General features: G+C 32.2%; 1 protein-coding gene across 6 annotated transcripts; it reads left to right on the top strand.

The window, feature by feature from the left end:
* The first annotated feature begins 4,398 nt into the window (after positions 1-4,398).
* Positions 4,399-9,844, top strand: MKP1 (mitogen-activated protein kinase phosphatase 1). Of its 6 annotated transcripts, XM_090315830.1 has the most exons (7): positions 4,432-4,596; positions 4,974-7,381; positions 7,459-7,569; positions 8,148-8,324; positions 9,240-9,307; positions 9,449-9,556; positions 9,645-9,844. In XM_090315830.1, exons 2-3 carry the CDS (start codon positions 5,080-5,082, stop codon positions 7,476-7,478), a joined length of 2,322 nt encoding a protein of 773 aa, XP_090171956.1. In that variant the 5' UTR covers positions 4,432-4,596; positions 4,974-5,079; the 3' UTR covers positions 7,479-7,569; positions 8,148-8,324; positions 9,240-9,307; positions 9,449-9,556; positions 9,645-9,844. The 6 variants fall into 6 exon arrangements, with proteins under 6 accessions (XP_038892098.1, XP_038892096.1, XP_090171954.1 ...); XM_039036168.2 differs by having other exon boundaries at positions 4,412-4,596; positions 4,974-7,569; XM_090315828.1 differs by having other exon boundaries at positions 4,412-4,596; positions 4,974-7,569; positions 9,390-9,556.
* The last annotated feature ends 10,208 nt before the right edge of the window (positions 9,845-20,052 follow it).

Genomic DNA, 20,052 nt, shown 5'->3' with positions numbered 1-20,052 from the left:
TCTCTTCGATGTTCTTAGGCTCCCCCTACATACAATATCAAAGAAAACTCCTCCCGAGTTCTACAATGGTTGTCGAACAAAAACCTCAATGAGAAGTTAAAGATTTTCTAATAACAAAACATGAAGGTTGAGGCTTAAACAAATCCTAATTTCAAAACTCTCAATACACACATTCTAATAAGAACACTAGCCCTAAAAAATAAATAAGACCACAATATATATGGCTAGCTTAAAGAATATGTTCAAGGAATGAATAAATAATCTCTACAAGAAAATAAGGAAAGAAACCACGAAAATTTGCAAATCACACCAACATATAAGAATAAAATCTTCTACAAAATCTGTTGCTATAAATGAAACAATGTCCTTGATAATGTCATTGACATGTTGTAAGATATGTTGCTCAAGTTTTACCTGTAATTAAAATCTACCAACCACTGTATTGTAAAGTCAAGTTGGTTTCGATAGAAGATGCACTATCTAGATGATTTTGCACATTGAAGTAAATTAGAATCAATTAATGGTAATAAAATAATAAATAATCGATTTGATAAAGACATGGACGATTATGATTTTCCTCCCTGATTGCTTTTGACTCGAACATAAACAAGTTTCATACAAAACCTTGTTCTTATAAAATTAATATAGGGAAAAATGAGCTAATGATACTTTGGTTCTATTTATACAACAGTCACTTTTTTAACATTATCTTGGATGAAGGCTTACTCATATGGGTTCTTAAATTTTCATAGATAAACAAGTTTTAGGGATTTCCCTAAAGTACAAGTTTTATTTTTTCACTAAATAAAATGAGTGCAAATTTGCATCATAACTATAAGTAGTGTTCTAAAGGCATTATGACTCTTTTTTTCCCTCTTCCATTTCTTGTGTGCATGTGCATTGAACAATGTGGATTGGGGGAGAGGAAAGCTTTTTGGCAAATTGCATTAACCTAGGTGAAAAAAGAGGGTAAGTTTTGAGTGAAAGATAATCAAAGTAAATAATAGGTACAATTTGACTTAAAAAATAGTTATATATATATATATATATATATATATAATTTACATGTATAAAAGGTGACTTTTTTACCCCCAACATTTTTCTTAAACATGGCTAAGATTTTAAATCAATTAAAAAGTACAAAAGTTATATAAAAAATGTCACCGTTCACATTTGAGTAAAACAAGCTCTTCAAATGATTTGTAAAATTTTGTTTTAGGAAAATGAATTAAGTTGTTGTCATGGGATTATATAGTCCAAAATCATTTGTTTTTTTTCCTAATATTTTTTAAATTATCAAAAGTACGAGTAGGTTGGACACACTCAAACATTCATAAACTTCAATCTATTATAAAAATAAAAATACTATTAATTAAAAAATAAATTTATTATGATCATTTAGTTTAATAACATTTTTCGAATAACAAAGTTCGGTTTGGAGGCAACACTTAAATCATTCTCCATCTTCATATCTAAAATGAAACAATATATTGTCTTAGGATCATTATCAATATATTCTTTATCTTTTATTCAATAATCAAATTATCAACACCATGCTCCCTATTTATCATTAAACTAAATTATAAGATTTGAGATGGAGAAGGGAAAACAATCCATTTTTTATGGCCTCATCTTCGAGGGTTAGCCATAGTCAAAGTGCATATATCCAATACAGATTAAAGATCCTCAAGAGTCGCTGATGTAACAGGATTGAAATATTTTGGTAAAATCAAGTTAATATTGATTAATCCTTAATTACGTATATTTTAATTATCAAATTAGTTTCAAAATAGTTTTTAACCTCTTTTATTTATCCTTTTAGAACTCTTGTAATTCTCTATAAATAGAGAGTCCTTCTTGTATTAGATATCTTCTCATTTATAATAAAACTTTGTCGACCACCCAAACTCTAATTTGGAGGATTTTCATCACCAGGCAGGGAAGAAGACCCATCTTAAGCAAAAATGTTTAGAAGGAGCAAAATATCCAATTTGTAGCAAGACAACACATAATTTTTCCAATCTAACACATTTCTCTCTAAATATTTTTGTCAATATCTAATGAGCTCTATACAAATTTCTCTCCAATATTTATACTCTCTCTGTATTTTTCTTATAGGTCTCTAATTTTACTCTCTACAAAATTTAACTCTATTATATAAATAATAAAAATTATTATGAACTTCAACTGGGTGTTTTTTTTTTTTCCTTTTCTTTTAGTTAAACTGTTTCAGTTTTCAAATGTTTGATTATTTATTTGATTTGTCCCCCTAGGTTAGCAAAAAGTTTTCAATTCTATTTCTATCTGATGTCTTTTGCTTTTTCATATGTTTCCCACAAATAAGAATTGAGTTGAGTTGAATTGAACTAATATAACATATCATGAGTTAGTATAATATACCAACTTAATGTTTAGCTCACCAACAACCACCAACAGTCTGTTGGTGGGGTTGAGTTGACATATTTTACTAGCTCAACCCAACTCTCTCTTTTTCCAATGTTTTCAAATGGCTCCATCCATTGGCCACAGTTGACAACTCGCTACCACACTCCGGGAACCACCTTCAGGCTCCAACAACAATCTCCAGCGACAACTTCAGCGACCAACTTCGACTCCAACAACTAATTCAGATGACAACTACGACAACCAACTTTGAGCTCCAACAACCTTCACACGACCAACTCTGACAACCAATTTTGGACTTCGACAACCACCTTTGATGATAACTCTGTTGACCCAACTTCGACGATCACCTACATACTATCAACTCCAACGAACAATTTCAAGATCCGACAACCACCTTCGACTATAAACTCCAACGAAAATCACCTTTAATGACCACATTTGAGTGAGCAACTCCGACGACCAATTTGAGGATTTGACAACCACCTTCAATGACAAACTTTGACAACCAACTCTAATACCACCTTTATGTGACCAACTTCGGCTCTAACAACCACCTTCGATTACAAACTTCGATGATTTACTTCGACGACCACCTTTGCGCGACCAACTCTGGGCTTATAAAACTACCTTCGATGACAAACTCTAATGAACAACTCCAATACCACCTCCATGTGATCAACTTTAGGCTTTGACAACCACCACCGACTATAAATGAAAATCATCTTCGACAACCACTTCCAACTATCATAAGACTGATGACCGTTAAAGTATGTTTTAGGGTTGTTGATTATATAAATAATATTATTTTGTCTACATTAAGTGCAATATTTATACGTAAAAAGTTGTAAAATATATTTTTATTTAATTAAATTTACAAATAAAATGAATATTAAGAATATTTAGACAAAAAGTATGTATATAGTTGAAAATATGTAACATATAACAAAAAAAAAAAAATAACGAAGAAGATTCAATTAAAAAAAATTTACGATATAGTAAAAATACAAAGTAACCCAAGAAGAAAAAGAAAAAGAAGAAGATGATAAATGAAATTTATGGAGAAAAGTTAGAAATAAAAAGGTCAGATTTCTCTTTGGTTTCTCATTTTATTTAGTCATATTTCTGCAAGAAATATAATGGGTTAATTGTTGTTTATTACCAAAAAAAAAGAAAGAAAGAAAAACTTTGAAAATTAAAAGACAAAAATTACAATCCATATTTTATTCAAACAAAAATAGATAAAATTATTGAATAAAAAAGTTTCAAAACAAAAATAGTCATCAAAAGTATATTAGAGATAAAAAAATACACTAAATACCCAAACATATAAACATAATTATGCACCCCAAACATAAATATATGAACTCCACAGATATTGAACTTTAGATATTCTATCTCAACTTAGCGCTCCAAACATACATAAAATACTTTCTACTCTTTAAATTTAAGAACATAGTTTTTGTTTTCTTTACAAAATTGAGAACCTAAAATAGAAAATATAAATATAAAAAAAAGGCAAAAATAATCAAACATGTCCTGAATGGGATAAATCATACCTAATATGATTAAATTACAAATTTAGTCCTTAAATTTTCATGTAAAATATATTTAACAAATACCTAAATCTTTAATCTTATGTTTAATAGAAATCCGTACAATAAAATTATCAAGTAAGTTATCATACTTTCAATTTTATGTCTAATAACATTTTACCATGTTAAATAATTTTAAAATTTTACGAATTTATTAGATATAAAATTAAAATTTTTCGATAATAAGACATTAATTTTTTAATCATGTGTCGAATGAGTTGATAAATCTAAAAACATATCAAATAGGTCAATAACATAATATTAAAGTTAAAGGTGATTAGGTATTTCTTTTTTAAAATTTAAGCAGCAATATGAAAAATTTGAAAAACATACTAATTTGCCAAAAAAAAAAAAAAAAAAAAAAAAAAGTCCACCAATTTCACTCACATTATCCAACCCAAAGGGCCAAGACATTGAAATCTGGTTTAATACTTTACTTTCTCTCTCTATTTTCTCTCTCTAAAATAGACAAGCAGTGCCCCTCTTTCCCCTCCACAACCACTCTCTCTCTAATTCACTCTCAGATTACACTGAAAACTTCTCTGCTCTCACTACTCACTCACTCCACTCCACCGCTTCTCCTCTTTCATCTGATTATGTAAGTTTCAAATCTCAACTGTTCATCCCTTCTCCCCTCCCTTTTGATTTCATTGCAAACCCTAGAAATCAACCACTTTAATTTGCTTTCCCTTTTTCAAAGTCGTCGTTCTGATTTTTAGATTTTCCAGGAGTTATATATAGTCAGAGTTTATGATTTGTTATTTCTTTGTTGTTCTTTAATCCTTGCTTGCAATTTGGTTTCTGGGTTTTTCTTTATTTCATCTGGGTATTCTGATATGAACCGTGGGCATTTCTTAAATTACTTCGACTAACTGATTTCGTCTACTTCTATTTCTTACTGCCCTTTGGTTGATGTTATTGATGTTGATCTGATATGGGTCTGACTGTTTGATATCTCTTTTATATCATTTTCAGCCCAATATGTTCATTCTTCTGTTCGGGTGAGATAAAAAAGGTAAAATTAGGGTTTCTATACCTATTGGGCTTCTTTGAGTTTATCGTCTGCGGATTTTGGGCGGGCATGGTGGGCTCTGAGGAGGATTCTGGTACTTCTGGGGCGGCGGCGGTGCAGCTCTCTGGCGGTCGGAAAATGTTCTGGCGCTCGGCCTCATGGTCTGCATCACGTTCCTCACTTCACCATCCTGAAGTGAACAGAGAAGGTGGAGACCCCAATGGGAATCTTGGTGATAGTAATGGACCAAGCCGAATTTTTCCTGCTCCATTAACTCCAAGATCACAGCAGCATTGCAAAGCAAGGTCGTGTTTGCCTCCTTTACAGCCTTTGTCGATTGCTCGGCGAAGCTTAGATGAATGGCCAAAGGCGGGGTCCGATGATATCGGTGAGTGGCTGCAACCTCCTACTCCAAGTGGCAGAGGAAACAGCGAGAGGTTGAAACTTGATTTGTCCACAATTCAGAGAAACCCAGATAAGAATTGTGGGCTGGTGAAGAGGGATAAGATTGCCTTCTTTGACAAAGAGTGTTCAAAAGTGGCGGAACATGTATATCTTGGTGGTGATGCAGTTGCTCGGGACAGGGATATACTTAAACAAAATAGAATAACTCATGTGTTGAATTGTGTAGGTTTCGTTTGCCCGGAGTACTTCAAAGATGATTTTGTGTACAGAACTTTGTGGTTGCAGGATAGCCCATCGGAAGATATTACTAGTATTCTTTATGATGTTTTTGACTACTTTGAAGATGTTAGGGAACAAAATGGAAGGGTTTTTGTTCATTGTTGCCAGGGAGTATCACGGTCGACGTCCTTGGTGATTGCCTATCTTATGTGGAGAGAAGGGCAGAGTTTTGATGATGCATTTCAATATGTGAAGGCAGCAAGAGGTATTGCCGACCCGAATATGGGTTTTGCTTGCCAGTTATTGCAGTGCCAAAAGAGGGTCCATGCTTTCCCTCTTAGCCCAAGTTCACTGTTGAGGATGTACAGAATTGCTCCACACTCACCATATGATCCTTTGCATTTGGTCCCCAAAATGTTAAATGATCCTTCCCCGTCTGCTCTGGATTCTAGAGGTGCATTTATCATTCATATACCCTCTGCCATATTTGTTTGGATCGGTAAAAACTGTGAAGCAATCATGGAAAGAGATGCGAGGGGAGCTGTTGTGCAGATTGTTCGATATGAGAGAGTGCAAGGGCCTATATATGTAATTAAGGAAGGGGAAGAACCAACAAACTTTTGGGATTCTTTTGCAAACCTGTTACCTTTAATGGATAAATCTAACAGTAAAATTAATCTTGGGGAATTAAAAGTTAAACCCTGTCCAGGGGAGAGGAAAGTTGGTTCCTATGATGTGGATTTTGAAATTTTTCAGAAGGCTATTACTGGTGGTTTCGTTCCTCCGTTTCCTTCATCTGAAAACGAGCATGAAACCCATCTTCCTGTCAGAGAAAGCAGTTGGAGTATGCTTAGGCGTAAGTTTGCCTCGGGAAATATGAAAGAGTTTGTATCAGCTCCTCGAATAACCCTTTCTAGGGTCTATTCAGACTCGCTGATGATGGTGCATTTTTCTGCAAAATCTTCATCACCTTCAGCATCTTCTTCTCCTATTTTTCTGTCACCGGACTCTCTCTCTTCTGATTCAAGTTCTAGTTCAAGTTCAAGTTCCAAGTATTTTTCAGAATCTTCTTTAGATTCTCCATCTGCTTCTTCACCTTCAGTTCCTGTTTCTTCATCACTGTCTAGTTTCTCTAACATGTCTCTTATCTCATCCAATAGTTCCTTAGAATGTATGCCCAATGGTCCAGAAACTCGTGATGCAGTCCCTTTGGAATCAAGTTCTCGCTCATTCTCATTCACATCCAAAAAGTTCTCTCCTTCTCTTGCAGAACGCCGAGGTACTGCGAAATCTCTTACATTGCCTACAATGCCTAGTAAAATCAAAGCAACAAATAGTGCCTCAAGGTTTCTCGCCACTCAAGAAGATTTTAAGAGGAAAAACAAGACTTCTTGCCCTCTTAATGTATCAATTAATATGAAAAATGGCTCAGAGCCTATGGATAGGATTGAAAATGAACAAACAAGTTCCACTCAGAATTTCAAGAATATTGAAAATGGAATGGACATGAGGATAGGTAGTGTGGCCTCGTGCCATCAGGAAACTAAAGTTGCTGGACAATCTGCTGGTTCATGGAAAAGCTATCCCAAACTTTTTGAAGAAAGCATGGTATCCACTGTCTCAAATGGAAAGCAAGATGGTGAGTTTGTCCAACCTATGGTATACTGTTGGCCGGAGTTGGAAAAGATTGTAGCTTTTGACACAAGTTACCTCAATTCTAAAGCTGCTGTAGTGATTCTCTCTCCAAGTAGGTATTTAGGCAAGAAGGATGACATGATGCTGTATATTTGGGTAGGAAGTTCTTTTGACCATGATTTATCTCAGGTTCATGTAAAGAGGGATAAAGACTTGGTTGATTTAGAAAAGATAGACTGGGTTAAAGTTGGTCAATATGTACTTACGGAAATAGGTCTGCCAGAAAATACAGAAATTAAGGTACTTCGGACCTTATTCTCTTGTTTTACTGTGATGCTTGGATTAGTGATTCTTGTTTGAATTTCTGCTGTTAATCTAGGAAGAAGGAAAAACAATATTGTTTTATTGCTCTAAATCTTCAAATACCAAAATTTTATGGGTGTTGTGCATGTGTATTGATTCCTGCTCAATTGAACTTTTCCCAACTTAAGGTTATTATTTATTTTCTGGAAATAGTATTTATTTTTTCTAACGTGGAGTTACCTTAACCAATTGAACCCTATTAAAAAAACAGTATGGAATGAGACTCATAATGGAAATACCTGTAAGGATTGCCTACTGCTATAATTTTATTCATTTGTTATGTTTCTTCCCAGTTCACCCACTAGTTTTGTCTCTAATCCTTTAAAATATATTCTTCATGAAATTAGAAATGCTCTGGAGTTGTTCTAAGCAACCTCTAAATATAGTAGTGACAATGGGCTGTTCTTCGTAGTTTAATTTTCTTCATGTTATAGATTTCGCCTTTGTACTTTGTGATTTTTCTCCATTATGTGATGTATGTCCTGATCTTCCCTATAAACTTCTTGTGAAAGCAGATTGTTAAAGAAGGTGAAGAAACAGAGGAATTTCTTGCACGATTGAGCCTGTTGTAGCCCCGCTGCTAATAGACATTTCCTTGATTTGGTAACCAAGATCATTCGATTGTTGAGCTGGCTTAGCGAGCCATGCAACTTAGTCATCAAAGATGAACTCCCCTTACGAAATTTAGTGAGGTAAGCCTGCTGGACATTGTTTGACTATATTGATTCTCTGCTGCTGCAATCCTAGCTTTGTTTTCACTTTTACTTTTTGTACTGCTTTCTCTATTTTTTATGGCTTTCAATTGGGGGCATGAGTATAAAGGACTTAGAGGGAATGAATTTCTTATGATGTAATATCTTCCGAGTTTCTTTTGACGGCCAAATGTTATAGAGTTAGATGGATTGTCCTGTGAGATTAGTTGAGGTGTGCCTAAGCTAATTCGGGTGCTCACATGTAAAAAAGGAAGACCTTCTATTGGGTCGGGCCATGCACTTGAATGAAGGGACCTCCTGCGCTGTTCTTTATATCCATTTTTTTTGCTTTATATGTGTGTGTGCGCGCATATATAGTGGGAGTTGCAAACTTGAAAATTTGAACTTGAGCTTTTTACCTCTTTTTTCCAACTCGAACTCACTGTGAAGAAACAAAAATCTAAGGCTTCATTTTCTAACTTTTTGGGTTTTGAAATTTAAGCTTATAAAAAGTGTCTTCTCAATTTATTCCAAGTTTTGAAAGCTAAAAGTTGTTAAAAAATTGTTTTGTTTCTGGAATTTGACTAAGAATTCAAATATTTTCATTTCAAAAGATGAAATGACTATAGTTAAAGAGAATGTAAGAAAAACAAGTTTAATTCTCAAAAAAATCAAATAGAGTCCAACCTTTGGCCGTTGAATTGGACACAATCTGTGTGGGCTCTGTATTGTCATGTTTGTCTATCGACATTACAAAAGTGGGCAATAAAAAACAAGAACAAACCAACAAAGGGGCCTCTACAAAACACTTGCAGTAGTTGACATTGAAATAGATAATCCTATTTTGTTAGCATTCTGACTCCATAAAAAGCTGAGTTCTGATTGATTTTTCGACATTTGTTGCTGTGTTTGCAGGAGACGCTTGAAAATCCAAGTCGTTTTATAGCAAGTCTTAACAAAGTTGTACAGAGCTGTAACACCACGTAATTCAAATTTGATCTTGTAAACAATTTGCTGAAAAGGCCTTTGCCTAGCATATGTTATTGACTTTTGGCTTCTTAATAGGATCAATCAAATCTTTCTTTTAACTCCTCTTGGGTTCCATTTCTTCTCTCTATCTGAAGCTATGTTGAAAAGAAACTGATGTCCATGAATGGCAAAACCAAAACCCGACAATCAGGTGCTGAGAGGATCACATTGAATCCTATGTACTTCAAAAAAGGAAACACAATGTAAGTTATGCAGCACCTATGCTTCTGTTTTGTGTCTTTTGATGTGAGAAGTTGAAGACTAATGCAAATGATATTGGTGGGTTGCTAGGAAAACCTTGTGCCATTGTCGAAAAACATACAAGACACATCATTCGTTTCCAATTGTAGTAGTAGTGAATACTAGGAATGGGTCCCAATTTTCTAGCCTGAAATAATTTCTAAGTCTACAAACTTAGACAAATCACTTTGATATAAATGTAATAATAAATAATGTCTCCATCTCCTTTACCACAGGTTGGTTTTTGGATATTTGTGGTCAGCGTTGCTTTGTTGGCGCATTTATTCTTATTATTCTTATTTTAAGTTTTCTGACCAAATTGCTTATTTTGAATATAATATCGAAAGTGGGGATCTATGAAGCATAGATATTTCATGTGAGGTAAAGAATTGATATCATTTGTATTTGACTTATCTATTTCTACGTGTATTTCTTTTAAAGAAAAAAAACAAACGACTTATCTAATCTTTTTCAATCTAAAGTTAGACGGCCTACTTGAAAAGCTCATTGTCAAACACGGACTGCCATGTGGAATTTCGAAATCATCAAATTTGTGACCAATTAAGGGTTGAATCTGTCTCAAATTGAAATTGAGGACTAATTCTGTGTTTTTGTTGCAGACGTCGATTGGGTAAAATTAATTTCAACCAATTTGATGTTATAATTTGGGCGTTGGTCAAGTTACGTCCAAATATGGGCTTAATATGGGCCTAAAACACCAAAATAGGCCTAAGCTCGGTTAATTGGGCCTAAAGATCAAGTTCAAATCCAATAAATTAGGCTCAAATCCAATTAAATTAGGCTCAAAGGTCAAGCCCATGGGCCAATTAAGGCCAGACCCAAGCTCATGAAGTAGGGAGCTCTATAAATAGAGGAGCAAAGACTCCTAAGACTCTGAAGTTGCACTCCTAAAAGACTGCACTGAGACTCAAGCACATTCATCCAACCGAGAGAGAATCAGAGGATCAAATACTAGAGATCGAACTACATCGCATTAAATCAACCTCAACCTCAACACCATCCTCCAAGAAGATCGGTCGTCTAAGAGATCATCAAGCCCAAAGGTCGATCATTAAAGAAAATCAACGAGCCCAAAGGCCGATCATTCAAGAATATCAACCAGCTTAATGACTATAGTTTATTTTAAGAGCATCAAAATTGTATTAGAGATTGTACTCACTTTTCAGAAAATTAATACAAATACATAGTTCAAGTTCCACAAATAAATTTCTCTTGAAATCTCGTGCGAACAAAGTCCAATACTAAAAGGGAAAAAAAATAACGGATCAAACCCTAAACTAGAATCATCTAATCTCCATCTTCGCATTTGCATCCCCACAAAGTTCACCAAAACCAAAATATAAACCATTTGGATATCTTCAACAATTCAATGAAGAAGTTATTCGTTTATCTTTATACTTTTCCCTCTAATCTTCTTTTTCTTCTTCTTTACAATATGAGTCACTTTTCTATTGTATTTTATTAACTATTGTACTTCAACATCTTAGATGTTGCTTTTTTTGTATTGTATTTCAGTGTTTGTATTCTATTTTGTACTATTGTTATTAATTTGTATGCTAAATTTATCTATATCCTATATTTTTTTAAAAGAAAAAGAAAATGTTTCTTCAATGTATTAATATCCTCGTTTTTCAGAAATATATATATTAAAAAAAATATTTTAAAAAATAATGATCTTTAGACGTATCCTAGTATCTGTGATTTATGGGTGGGACTAGGCCGATTATATATAAATGGAATTTGTTCTCATCCAGTTAGGAAATTTACTCTTCCATGTGTCTACAGTTTGGAAATTTACATTTTTATCATTGTGCTAATGGCTAAAATATTTGAAAATATTTGTTTTGTTTATCGAAAGGATATCGAAATGGGATCTAATTTAATAACTCGAGGGGAAAATATATTCAACTAAAATGAATGTGGTTAAAAAAGGATTTAAATTTGTGAATAACAATAAATAATGAAGAAGGATCTTTAGAAAAGGTTATGTTTTGATAGGCCGAGTTATCTAAAGGTCTGTTTGGTAGGCAATTCAAGTTCCATTTTATGTTTTCAAATCAATTTTTTTGTAGGGCTAATAAGAGAAATGAAGATATTTAACTTTTCATTTGTAAAAATAGCAAATCAATATTTCATTCGTAAAAATAGCAAATCGAATTAAAAAGTCTAAACTACTCAACCATACAAATGAGATTGCAATTGATTTATTAAGAAATATTCGTAATTACACTATAATTAAAACAAGCATCTAAAAACTATTGGTGTCTCTCTTGGCCAGGCTTCGCATTGATCTCTTCTCCAACCAAGTCGTTGCTATTTTCCTCTCCAAAATGGCTTCTCCACCAATAGTGGCGACACCTTCAATTTCAATTCTGTCTTCATCCCCGTCGGGTGTGGCTCCCTCTCATACCATCAAAACTTCACCACTAACTTCATCTTTGACTCATTCTCTATCAATTTCATTTATAACTCCTTCGGAACCACCACCAATCACTCCAATCCCATCTTCTTTTGTCTCAACTCCTCCAACATAGGCTCCGTCGCCAACTTCAACTCCTAGCAATGGTGCTGTTGTTAGTAGAATCACAGTCTCTGAATCTATCATCGCATCTATAATTTCCTTCACTCTATTATTTTAAATGTGATTAGTTTGTCTTCACTCATCACTCTATTACTTGAAGGGAGCCATAGGGGAAAGGCATGCAACGTTAGGTTAAAATAACTTAAGTTTTGTTTTTTTTTTTTTTAAATTAACTCGCATATATATAACAAATAAATAAAATGATATTTTAAAAAAATTGGTTTGGTTTTGATATTTGAAAAGAAAAATAACAATATGATTTTGTGATTTAAAAAATGGGAGATATTTTAGGAGAAAATAAAGATCTATGATAAAAGAAACATGCAAAGAAACTTGCAAAGAAAAAAGTTAGTTACACTCTAATTTAGATGGTGATACTTTTGATGAGATATTTACGTGACCTACTAATACAATGATTAGTCTTCAAACTATGTCCAACAAATACACTAAATTCAAAAACAAATACACTGCAATTAAAAATTCTATAACAATACTTTTTCTTGTTCTAGACCTAAAATACTAGTTTAGAAAATGAAGGTTGACTGATAAAGACTTTTAAATAATTGTATTCATGAAGAAAAAAGCCGATTTAGACTGGAGTATGAAAATCTCAATTAAAAATGGTCAATTAAAATTACTAACCAATTATGATGTGGTGTTCATATCAATTGTGGAGGTCTCATGAGCAGAAGAGAAACAAATAATATTCAATGATGCTTTCTTCCTTGATCAAATCTGTCGAGGTGGGTTTAAGACCTCCAAGGCAAACTGGTTAATACCAATGCAGTACATGCTTGGCTTACCCTGACTCGATAGGAATCACTTTGGAAAGAAGAGTTTGCGACTTGAACTCTTGGTTGATGGCCAATTAAGTCAAGCATTTCATCTATTCATCACTAGATTTGATCAATTAAGTCAAGTCTCCAAAGTAGTTTTTTCGTCGATTGAGAACAAAAAATAAGATCAATAAAAAAAAAGATGAAAATTGAACAATTAGATAAAATAAAATTTGAAATTGAAGATAAAATCAAATATGATTGAAAAAAATTATATTCGATTTTTAAAATTCAAAGAGTGTAGGGAGATAGTTTAGGAGAAAATCAAGATTCATGCTAAAAAATCGCAAAATTAGTTATAGTGTAATTAGAAATCCGGACATTTTAGGATAAAAAAAAGTGGGAACACGTGAGTGAGAGGGTATTTGCTATAAAATTTAATGAAATTTATGTTCGGCTATTATTCCCAACGAAATCTTTAAAACAAAAAATAATATGATTCTAAATTTTAAAATAAGACTATTAATAAAAATGAGAGGTTTTCTAATATTTCACGTTTAAATCAAAATTATAATAAAGATGATCATAAAAACAATTTAAAAACCATATGATTTAGTTTTGATTAACAAAAAATCTAATATAAATATAAAATGTTAGATAGAAAACCAATATAATATAAAATTTGAAAATTCAAAATAAGATAATCATCAAAACAATTTAAAAGACGAATGATTTAGTTAGAATCGAGAGAAAATATAATATAAATATGAAAAGTTAGTTTAGGAAAGGATTTTAAAAAATTAAAAATATTTTTAAAGATAGAAGATTGTTGAGATACAAATTTCAATTATTTTCAAATTAAATCACGAAATTTGTGCTAGATTTTTCGCATAGAAAATGCACTTAGTTTCCGGTGAAAATCTTAAAGGAAATCAGTAGAGTCATTATAAATTTGATAAATAATTACAGTGTAATTAAGAAAGATGTAGAATTAATTACATTATAGGATTGATGAAAAACCGACTCACATGTGTATCATGCAATTTGCTATATTTCAAAAGAATTCCGTGATTTTCTATTTCTCTAAATGAGAATGTAATTACTGCTATATAGTTGATTTTTTCCCTTTTTATACTTTGTATCTAGATTTTGAATTCAATATTTTAAAATGCAAATTATATTAAAAATAATAAAAAAAATAACAAATATATTATTTCATGTTATAAATTCTATTATTTTTGTTAAACTAAAATATATAATACGTTATATATCATATGTTATATGATATTACAAAATAATAATTATACAAAAGTTTTAGCATAAACCAAGTTTATAAATTAATTAATAATGGTTTATAGGAATTTTTTTTAAATGAAAAAACTGCTAAAAATATTTATAAGTAATAGCAAAATATCACAGTCTATCTGTGATAGATAACAATAGACTACTATCTGTGTCTATCTATCTGTGTCTATTTGTATCATGATAGACAAGATAGTAGTCTATCACAGTCTATCATAGATAAACTGGGATATTTTGCTATTATTTATAAATATTTTTGTTCATTTTTCTATATTTGAAAATAGTTCTGGTTTATATTCAACCTAGTATGTAGTGCGTAACTAAATATATTTTGAAAAATTATTAAATTGAAATTTTATTTCTGAATTTGCTACTAAACAAATATATAAAAACATGAAATAGAATATTGTTTTCTTCGAATCATTCGTTTTCAAAATTCTATTTTTCAGATTGCTTACCAAATCGACTACAAACAATCGGTAATGAAATAACAACCCATGCTTTTTTAAAAAGAAATTATTGCGCACTTGTGAAACTATTTGTAAAAACAAGTTTTTATTATAAATATTATAATAATAATGTCCAATGCTTAGTGTCTTAAAAGTCATATGTCAATCTTCATATTGTTCATGTGTCTTATAGTTATTCATGCCAATGCTTAGTTGTCCAATTATCCATGTAAGCCCACATCTTACTTGCCACTTTACTTATAAATAGTGACATTTGGTGGATCTTGAAAAAACACATACATTGGTGAGTAAATCCACTTCAAAATTCCAATTAGTCTTATTGTCCAATTTTTATAGTTTTAGTTATTTTTATAATTTTAGCTTATTATTATATTATATTTTATCCATATTTGTGTTTCTATTGTGCTCATCAATTTCAAACACATTATTAGCATGAGCTCTCGTTGCTTCCCTTGCTAAAGGTAGGTCGGTTTTTTTCTCTTTATTATAATTAATAAATTAAAATTTTGCATATTTAGTACATATTAAATTTCTAATATGAAAACAATATTTTGTGATAGTGTCGCCATGACAAACCTTACGAAATTAGAATTCGCAACCCTTGACATTAAGACAATAATTATTTGCCATGGGTGCTCGATGAACCCATCTTGATGCTATGAACTTGGAAGAAACAATTAAAGAATGAAATACGACATCTAGTCAGGACAAAGCAAAAACTATTATTTTCCTTCGTCATCATCTCCACGAGAGATTAAAAATGGAGTATCTTACAAGAAAGGTATGATCATAAAAAATAGTTCTCTCCCTAAAACTCGTTATGAGTGGATGCATTTAAGGCTACAAGATTTTAACTAAATGATTATAATTCTGCATTATTTAAAATCAGTTTACAATTGTTGTTATGCGGAGAAAAAATTATCGATGCTGATATGTTAGAGAAGACATTTTCTACATTTTATGTCTCGAATATGCTTCTGCAACATCAATATTGAGAGAAATGTTTTAAATAATATTTTGAACTAATTTCATGTCTTCTTGCGGCCGAACAAAATAACGAGTTATTAATGAAGAACCACGAATCTCAACCAACTGGAACAACAACATTCCATGAAGTGAATGTTGTGAATGTTAATAATCGCGGTCGAGGTCGAGGTTGTGATCGTGGCAGAGGAAGCAATAATTATTATTTTCGTGGTGGTTGTTCTAATCATTCAAATTTCAAAAGAACCACACAAAATGATGATCACAAAGGAAAAGCTCCACAAGATAAAAGCTCAAATAGTGTTGAAAATAAATGCTTCTGATGCGAAATGACTAGGCATTGTGTCATGTACTTACCATACGTCAAAACACTTAGTTGATCTCTACCAAGCCTCCAAAAGGGAAAAATGTGGAAGCAAATTTTGCATACTAAAATAATGGCATATTTGACCCATCTCAATGACAAATTTGGATGTGGGAGACTTCTTTAAATCTCCTAAAGAGAAGATTGGCACAGTTAATGAAACATCGAGTGTTTCTTTTGACTTTGAGAACATCCAAACTTAATGTTGTTGTTTTCTTTTATCTATCTTCATGTTTTTTACTTTAGTAAATGTTAACTTTTGTATATTCTAAGTGTTGTTTTTCTTATTGTAATTATTTTTTTTTAGTGAAGAAACATAGATCATTTTCAAATGTTTGGTAATTAAAAAATGAGCAAAAAAGATCTATGTCTAGCAAGCAATGCAACTACACAAAATACTTACAAATAAAAAATACTTTTCCAAGATGACAATGTTGAATGCAAAAGTAAATACAATATTAGGTTTTGCAAACTTGATTGAAGGTTTTGGAAAAGTAAATATTATTTTTCCTAAAGGGAGAATTTACAATAACAATGCATTATTCTCTAGTCAATCAAAGAGAAATATTCTAAGTTTTAAAGATATATATTGCAATGATTAGCATATTGAGACTAATAGTAAGAATAATGTGGAATATTCATATATCATCTCTACTGTCTCAAATGAAAAACATATATTGGAAAAGTTGTCTTCTTTATCTTCTGGATTGTATTATATTCATATACAAGTAATTGAAACATATGCAACAATGAACTTGGAATTCATGAATTCAGATGTATTTGTTATTTGGCATGATAGATTGGGTCATCCAGGTTCTATAATGGTGAGAAGAATTGTTGAGAATTCAAATGGACATCCATTGAAGAGCTAGAAAATTCTTCAATCTAATGAAATTATCATGTGATACTTGCTCCTAAGACAAATTAATAATTAGACCATCACCAGATAAAGTGAGAACTGAATTACTTGCATTTTTAGAACGAATTCATGGTGATATATGTGGACCTATTAACCCACAAAGTGGACCATTTAGATATTTTATGATATTAATAGATGCATTCAGTAGATGGTCACACAGTGCTTATTATCAAGTCGAAATCTTGAATTTGCAAGATTACTTGCTTAAATAATTAAGTTAAGAACACAATTTTCTGATTATACAATTAAGACCACTCATCTTGATAATGCTGGTGAATTTATATCCCAAGCTTTTGATAATTATTGTATGTCAATTGGGATAAGTGTTGAACATCTTATATCTCACGTTCATATACAAAATGGTTTAGCAGAATCATTTATAAAACGTTCGCAATTAATTGCAAGACCATTACTTATGAGAGCTAAGCTCCTTACATCTATATGAAGACATGCTATTTTGTATGCAGTGTGACTTGTATGCATTAGGCCAATAGCTGATCATAAGTATTTACCATTACAATTAGCCTATGACCATAAACCAAATATTTCTCATCTGAGAATTTTTAGATGTGTAGTATATGTTTCAATTGCTCCATCACAATGGACTAGATGAGTACTCAAAGAAGGTTAGAAATATATGTTGGATATGATTCTTCATCAATTATTAAATATCTTGAACCCCTGATGGGTGATGTATTTGCTGCTAAATTTGTTGATTGTCATTTTAATGAAACAAATTTTCCAACATTAGGAGAAGGAATTAAGAAGTTAGAAAAAGAAATTACATGGAATGCATTGTTATTGTCTCACTTAGATCTCCGTATAAATCAATGTGAACTGGAAGTTTAGGAAATAATTCATTTGTAAAATATAGCAAATCAATTACAAGATGCATTTATAGATGCAAAGAAAGTAACTAAGTCAAATATACCAGCTGCAAATGTCCCATTGAAAATTGATATCCCAACATAGCAAGTTGTCACTAATGAATCTGGAACACGCAAGAAAAGTGGTAGACTAATGGGTTCTAAAGATAAAAATCCTTGAAAATGAAAAATAAATAATAGTAAAAAAGACTCGGTTGAGGATTTAAATACCCATGGTTGACATGACTAGTGAGGAAGATGAAATACCCAAAGATAATAGTGAGATTTCAATAAACTATGTCATGATAGGAAAAAGATGAAATCGAACTGATGTAGTTATTGACAACATTTTTTGCATATAATATTTCTCTTGATATTTTATTTGAAAATGAGGATCATGAACCAAAATCTATTAAAGAATGTTGATAGAGAAAAGATTGGCTTCAGTGGAAAGAAAAAAATTAGGCATAATTAAACTCATTTTATAAATGTTACGTTTTGGACCAGTAGTTGAAACTATTGGGATTGGTGTCCTAATTCTCCCGGAGTCTCGTTGTTTTGTAAAGATACACATTATTTAATGAATAAAATAAGTGTTATTTAATTCTGACATTTACTCATATCCAATAAACAAAGCTCCTTAGTTATCTTATGTGAACTTAAGCAGTATATGTTATATACAAGTGGATCATGCCCTAAGTGATAACCTAAATAGGTCTGTAGTATAAGAATTAAGGTGGGATACCTGATCTTGGTGACACTACGGATACGACCTGCTTTGTGGGCATTTGTAAGTGTTGTAAACTACTACTGATGGTTGATCCTAACCATTCATGTAGAGACGTGCGAGTGGGGGTGTCCTATACAAAGAGTTTGTAGGAAAAAGATGGAATCGAACTGATGTAGTTATTGACAACATTTTTGCATATAATATTTCTCTTGATATTTTATTTGAAAATGAGGATCATGAACCAAAATCTATTAAAGAATGTCGACATAGAAAAGATTGGCTTCAGTGGAAAGAAAAAAATTAGGCACAATTAAACTCATTTTATAAACGTTAGGTTTTGGACCAGTAGTTGAAACTATTGGGATTGGTGTCCTAATTCTCCCGGAGTCTCATTGTTTTGTAAAGATACACATTATTTAATGAATAAAATAAGTGTTATTTAATTATGACATTTACTCATATCCAATAAACAAAGCTCCTTAGTTATCTTATGTAAACTTAAGCAGTATATGTTATATACAAGTGGATCATGCCCTAAGTGATAACCTAAATAGGTATGTAGTATAAGAATTAAGGTGGGATACCTAATCTTGGTGACACTACGGATACGACCCGCTTTGTAGACGTTTGTAAGTGTTGTAAACTACTACTGATGGTTGATCCTGACCATTCATGTGGAGACGTGCGAGTGGGGGTGTCCTATACAAAGAGTTTGTATAAGACCTGAACCACGAGATGACTAGACTCTGTATATAACGTCGTTGATACTAGAGACTTACATCTCACTTAAACGACCATAGGTGACATGACCTCAATTCTCAGTGTTTTGGGAACTTCTGTCTTTGAGGGCTTTCCTTTGATTAGTATGGGTGAGAGTGGCCAGATTGTCAACTCAACATGCCTACCTTTTTAGGGACTTGTCTGATCTGAGAGTTGGGAACTCAATCCACAAGATGAAATTCACTCATTTCCTGAAGCAGGGATAAGTAGAGAGATTACCCCTTTAAGGACTGTTTCTGGGGGTTAAACATAGTGGCCACAACTTCTTTTTGGAAGAGAAGACTCAGTCATAGTAGGACTATGACTTATGTTCATTAAAGAGATAAGTGGTACTTAAGGAGATAGATATAACTACAGGGGCATAACGGTTATTGGCCCACCTGTACTTATGAGCAATCTGTGAAGGGTTGTCGCATTACTTATTGGTTAAGATAGACACATAATATACCTGTGGTAAGGAGATTTTAGTTGTTGGTCTTTAGTGGAGTGCCTGGCAGTAACGGATGATGGATCCCGTGACTAAAGAGTTTAGTCAGTTATTCACGTACCGTTGGAGCTTCGAGCTATAGGTCCATAAGGTCCCCTTGGTAGCTCAATGGATTCAGTTGAGGATCAGTTCTTGGTGTTGATTTGAAATGTTCAAATTGACAAGAGGTATTTTGAATA

This window comes from Benincasa hispida, chromosome 7 (genome assembly GCF_027475165.1).
Source record: "Benincasa hispida cultivar pf3 chromosome 7, pf3_genome.v1.1, whole genome shotgun sequence".
In the NCBI taxonomy this organism is placed as follows: Eukaryota; Viridiplantae; Streptophyta; class Magnoliopsida; order Cucurbitales; family Cucurbitaceae; genus Benincasa; species Benincasa hispida.
The sequence above is the reverse complement of the archived record's forward strand: the minus strand, read 5'-3'. Positions and strand labels throughout refer to the sequence as shown.

Coding starts and splice junctions, on each gene's coding strand:
- MKP1 (XM_039036168.2), top strand. CDS start 5,080: ATGGTGGGCTCTGAGGAGGATTCTGGTACTTCTGGGGCGGCGGCGGTG. Junction 7,570..8,147: donor CAGAAAATACAGAAATTAAG/GTACTTCGGACC, acceptor TTGTGAAAGCAG/ATTGTTAAAGAAGGTGAAGA.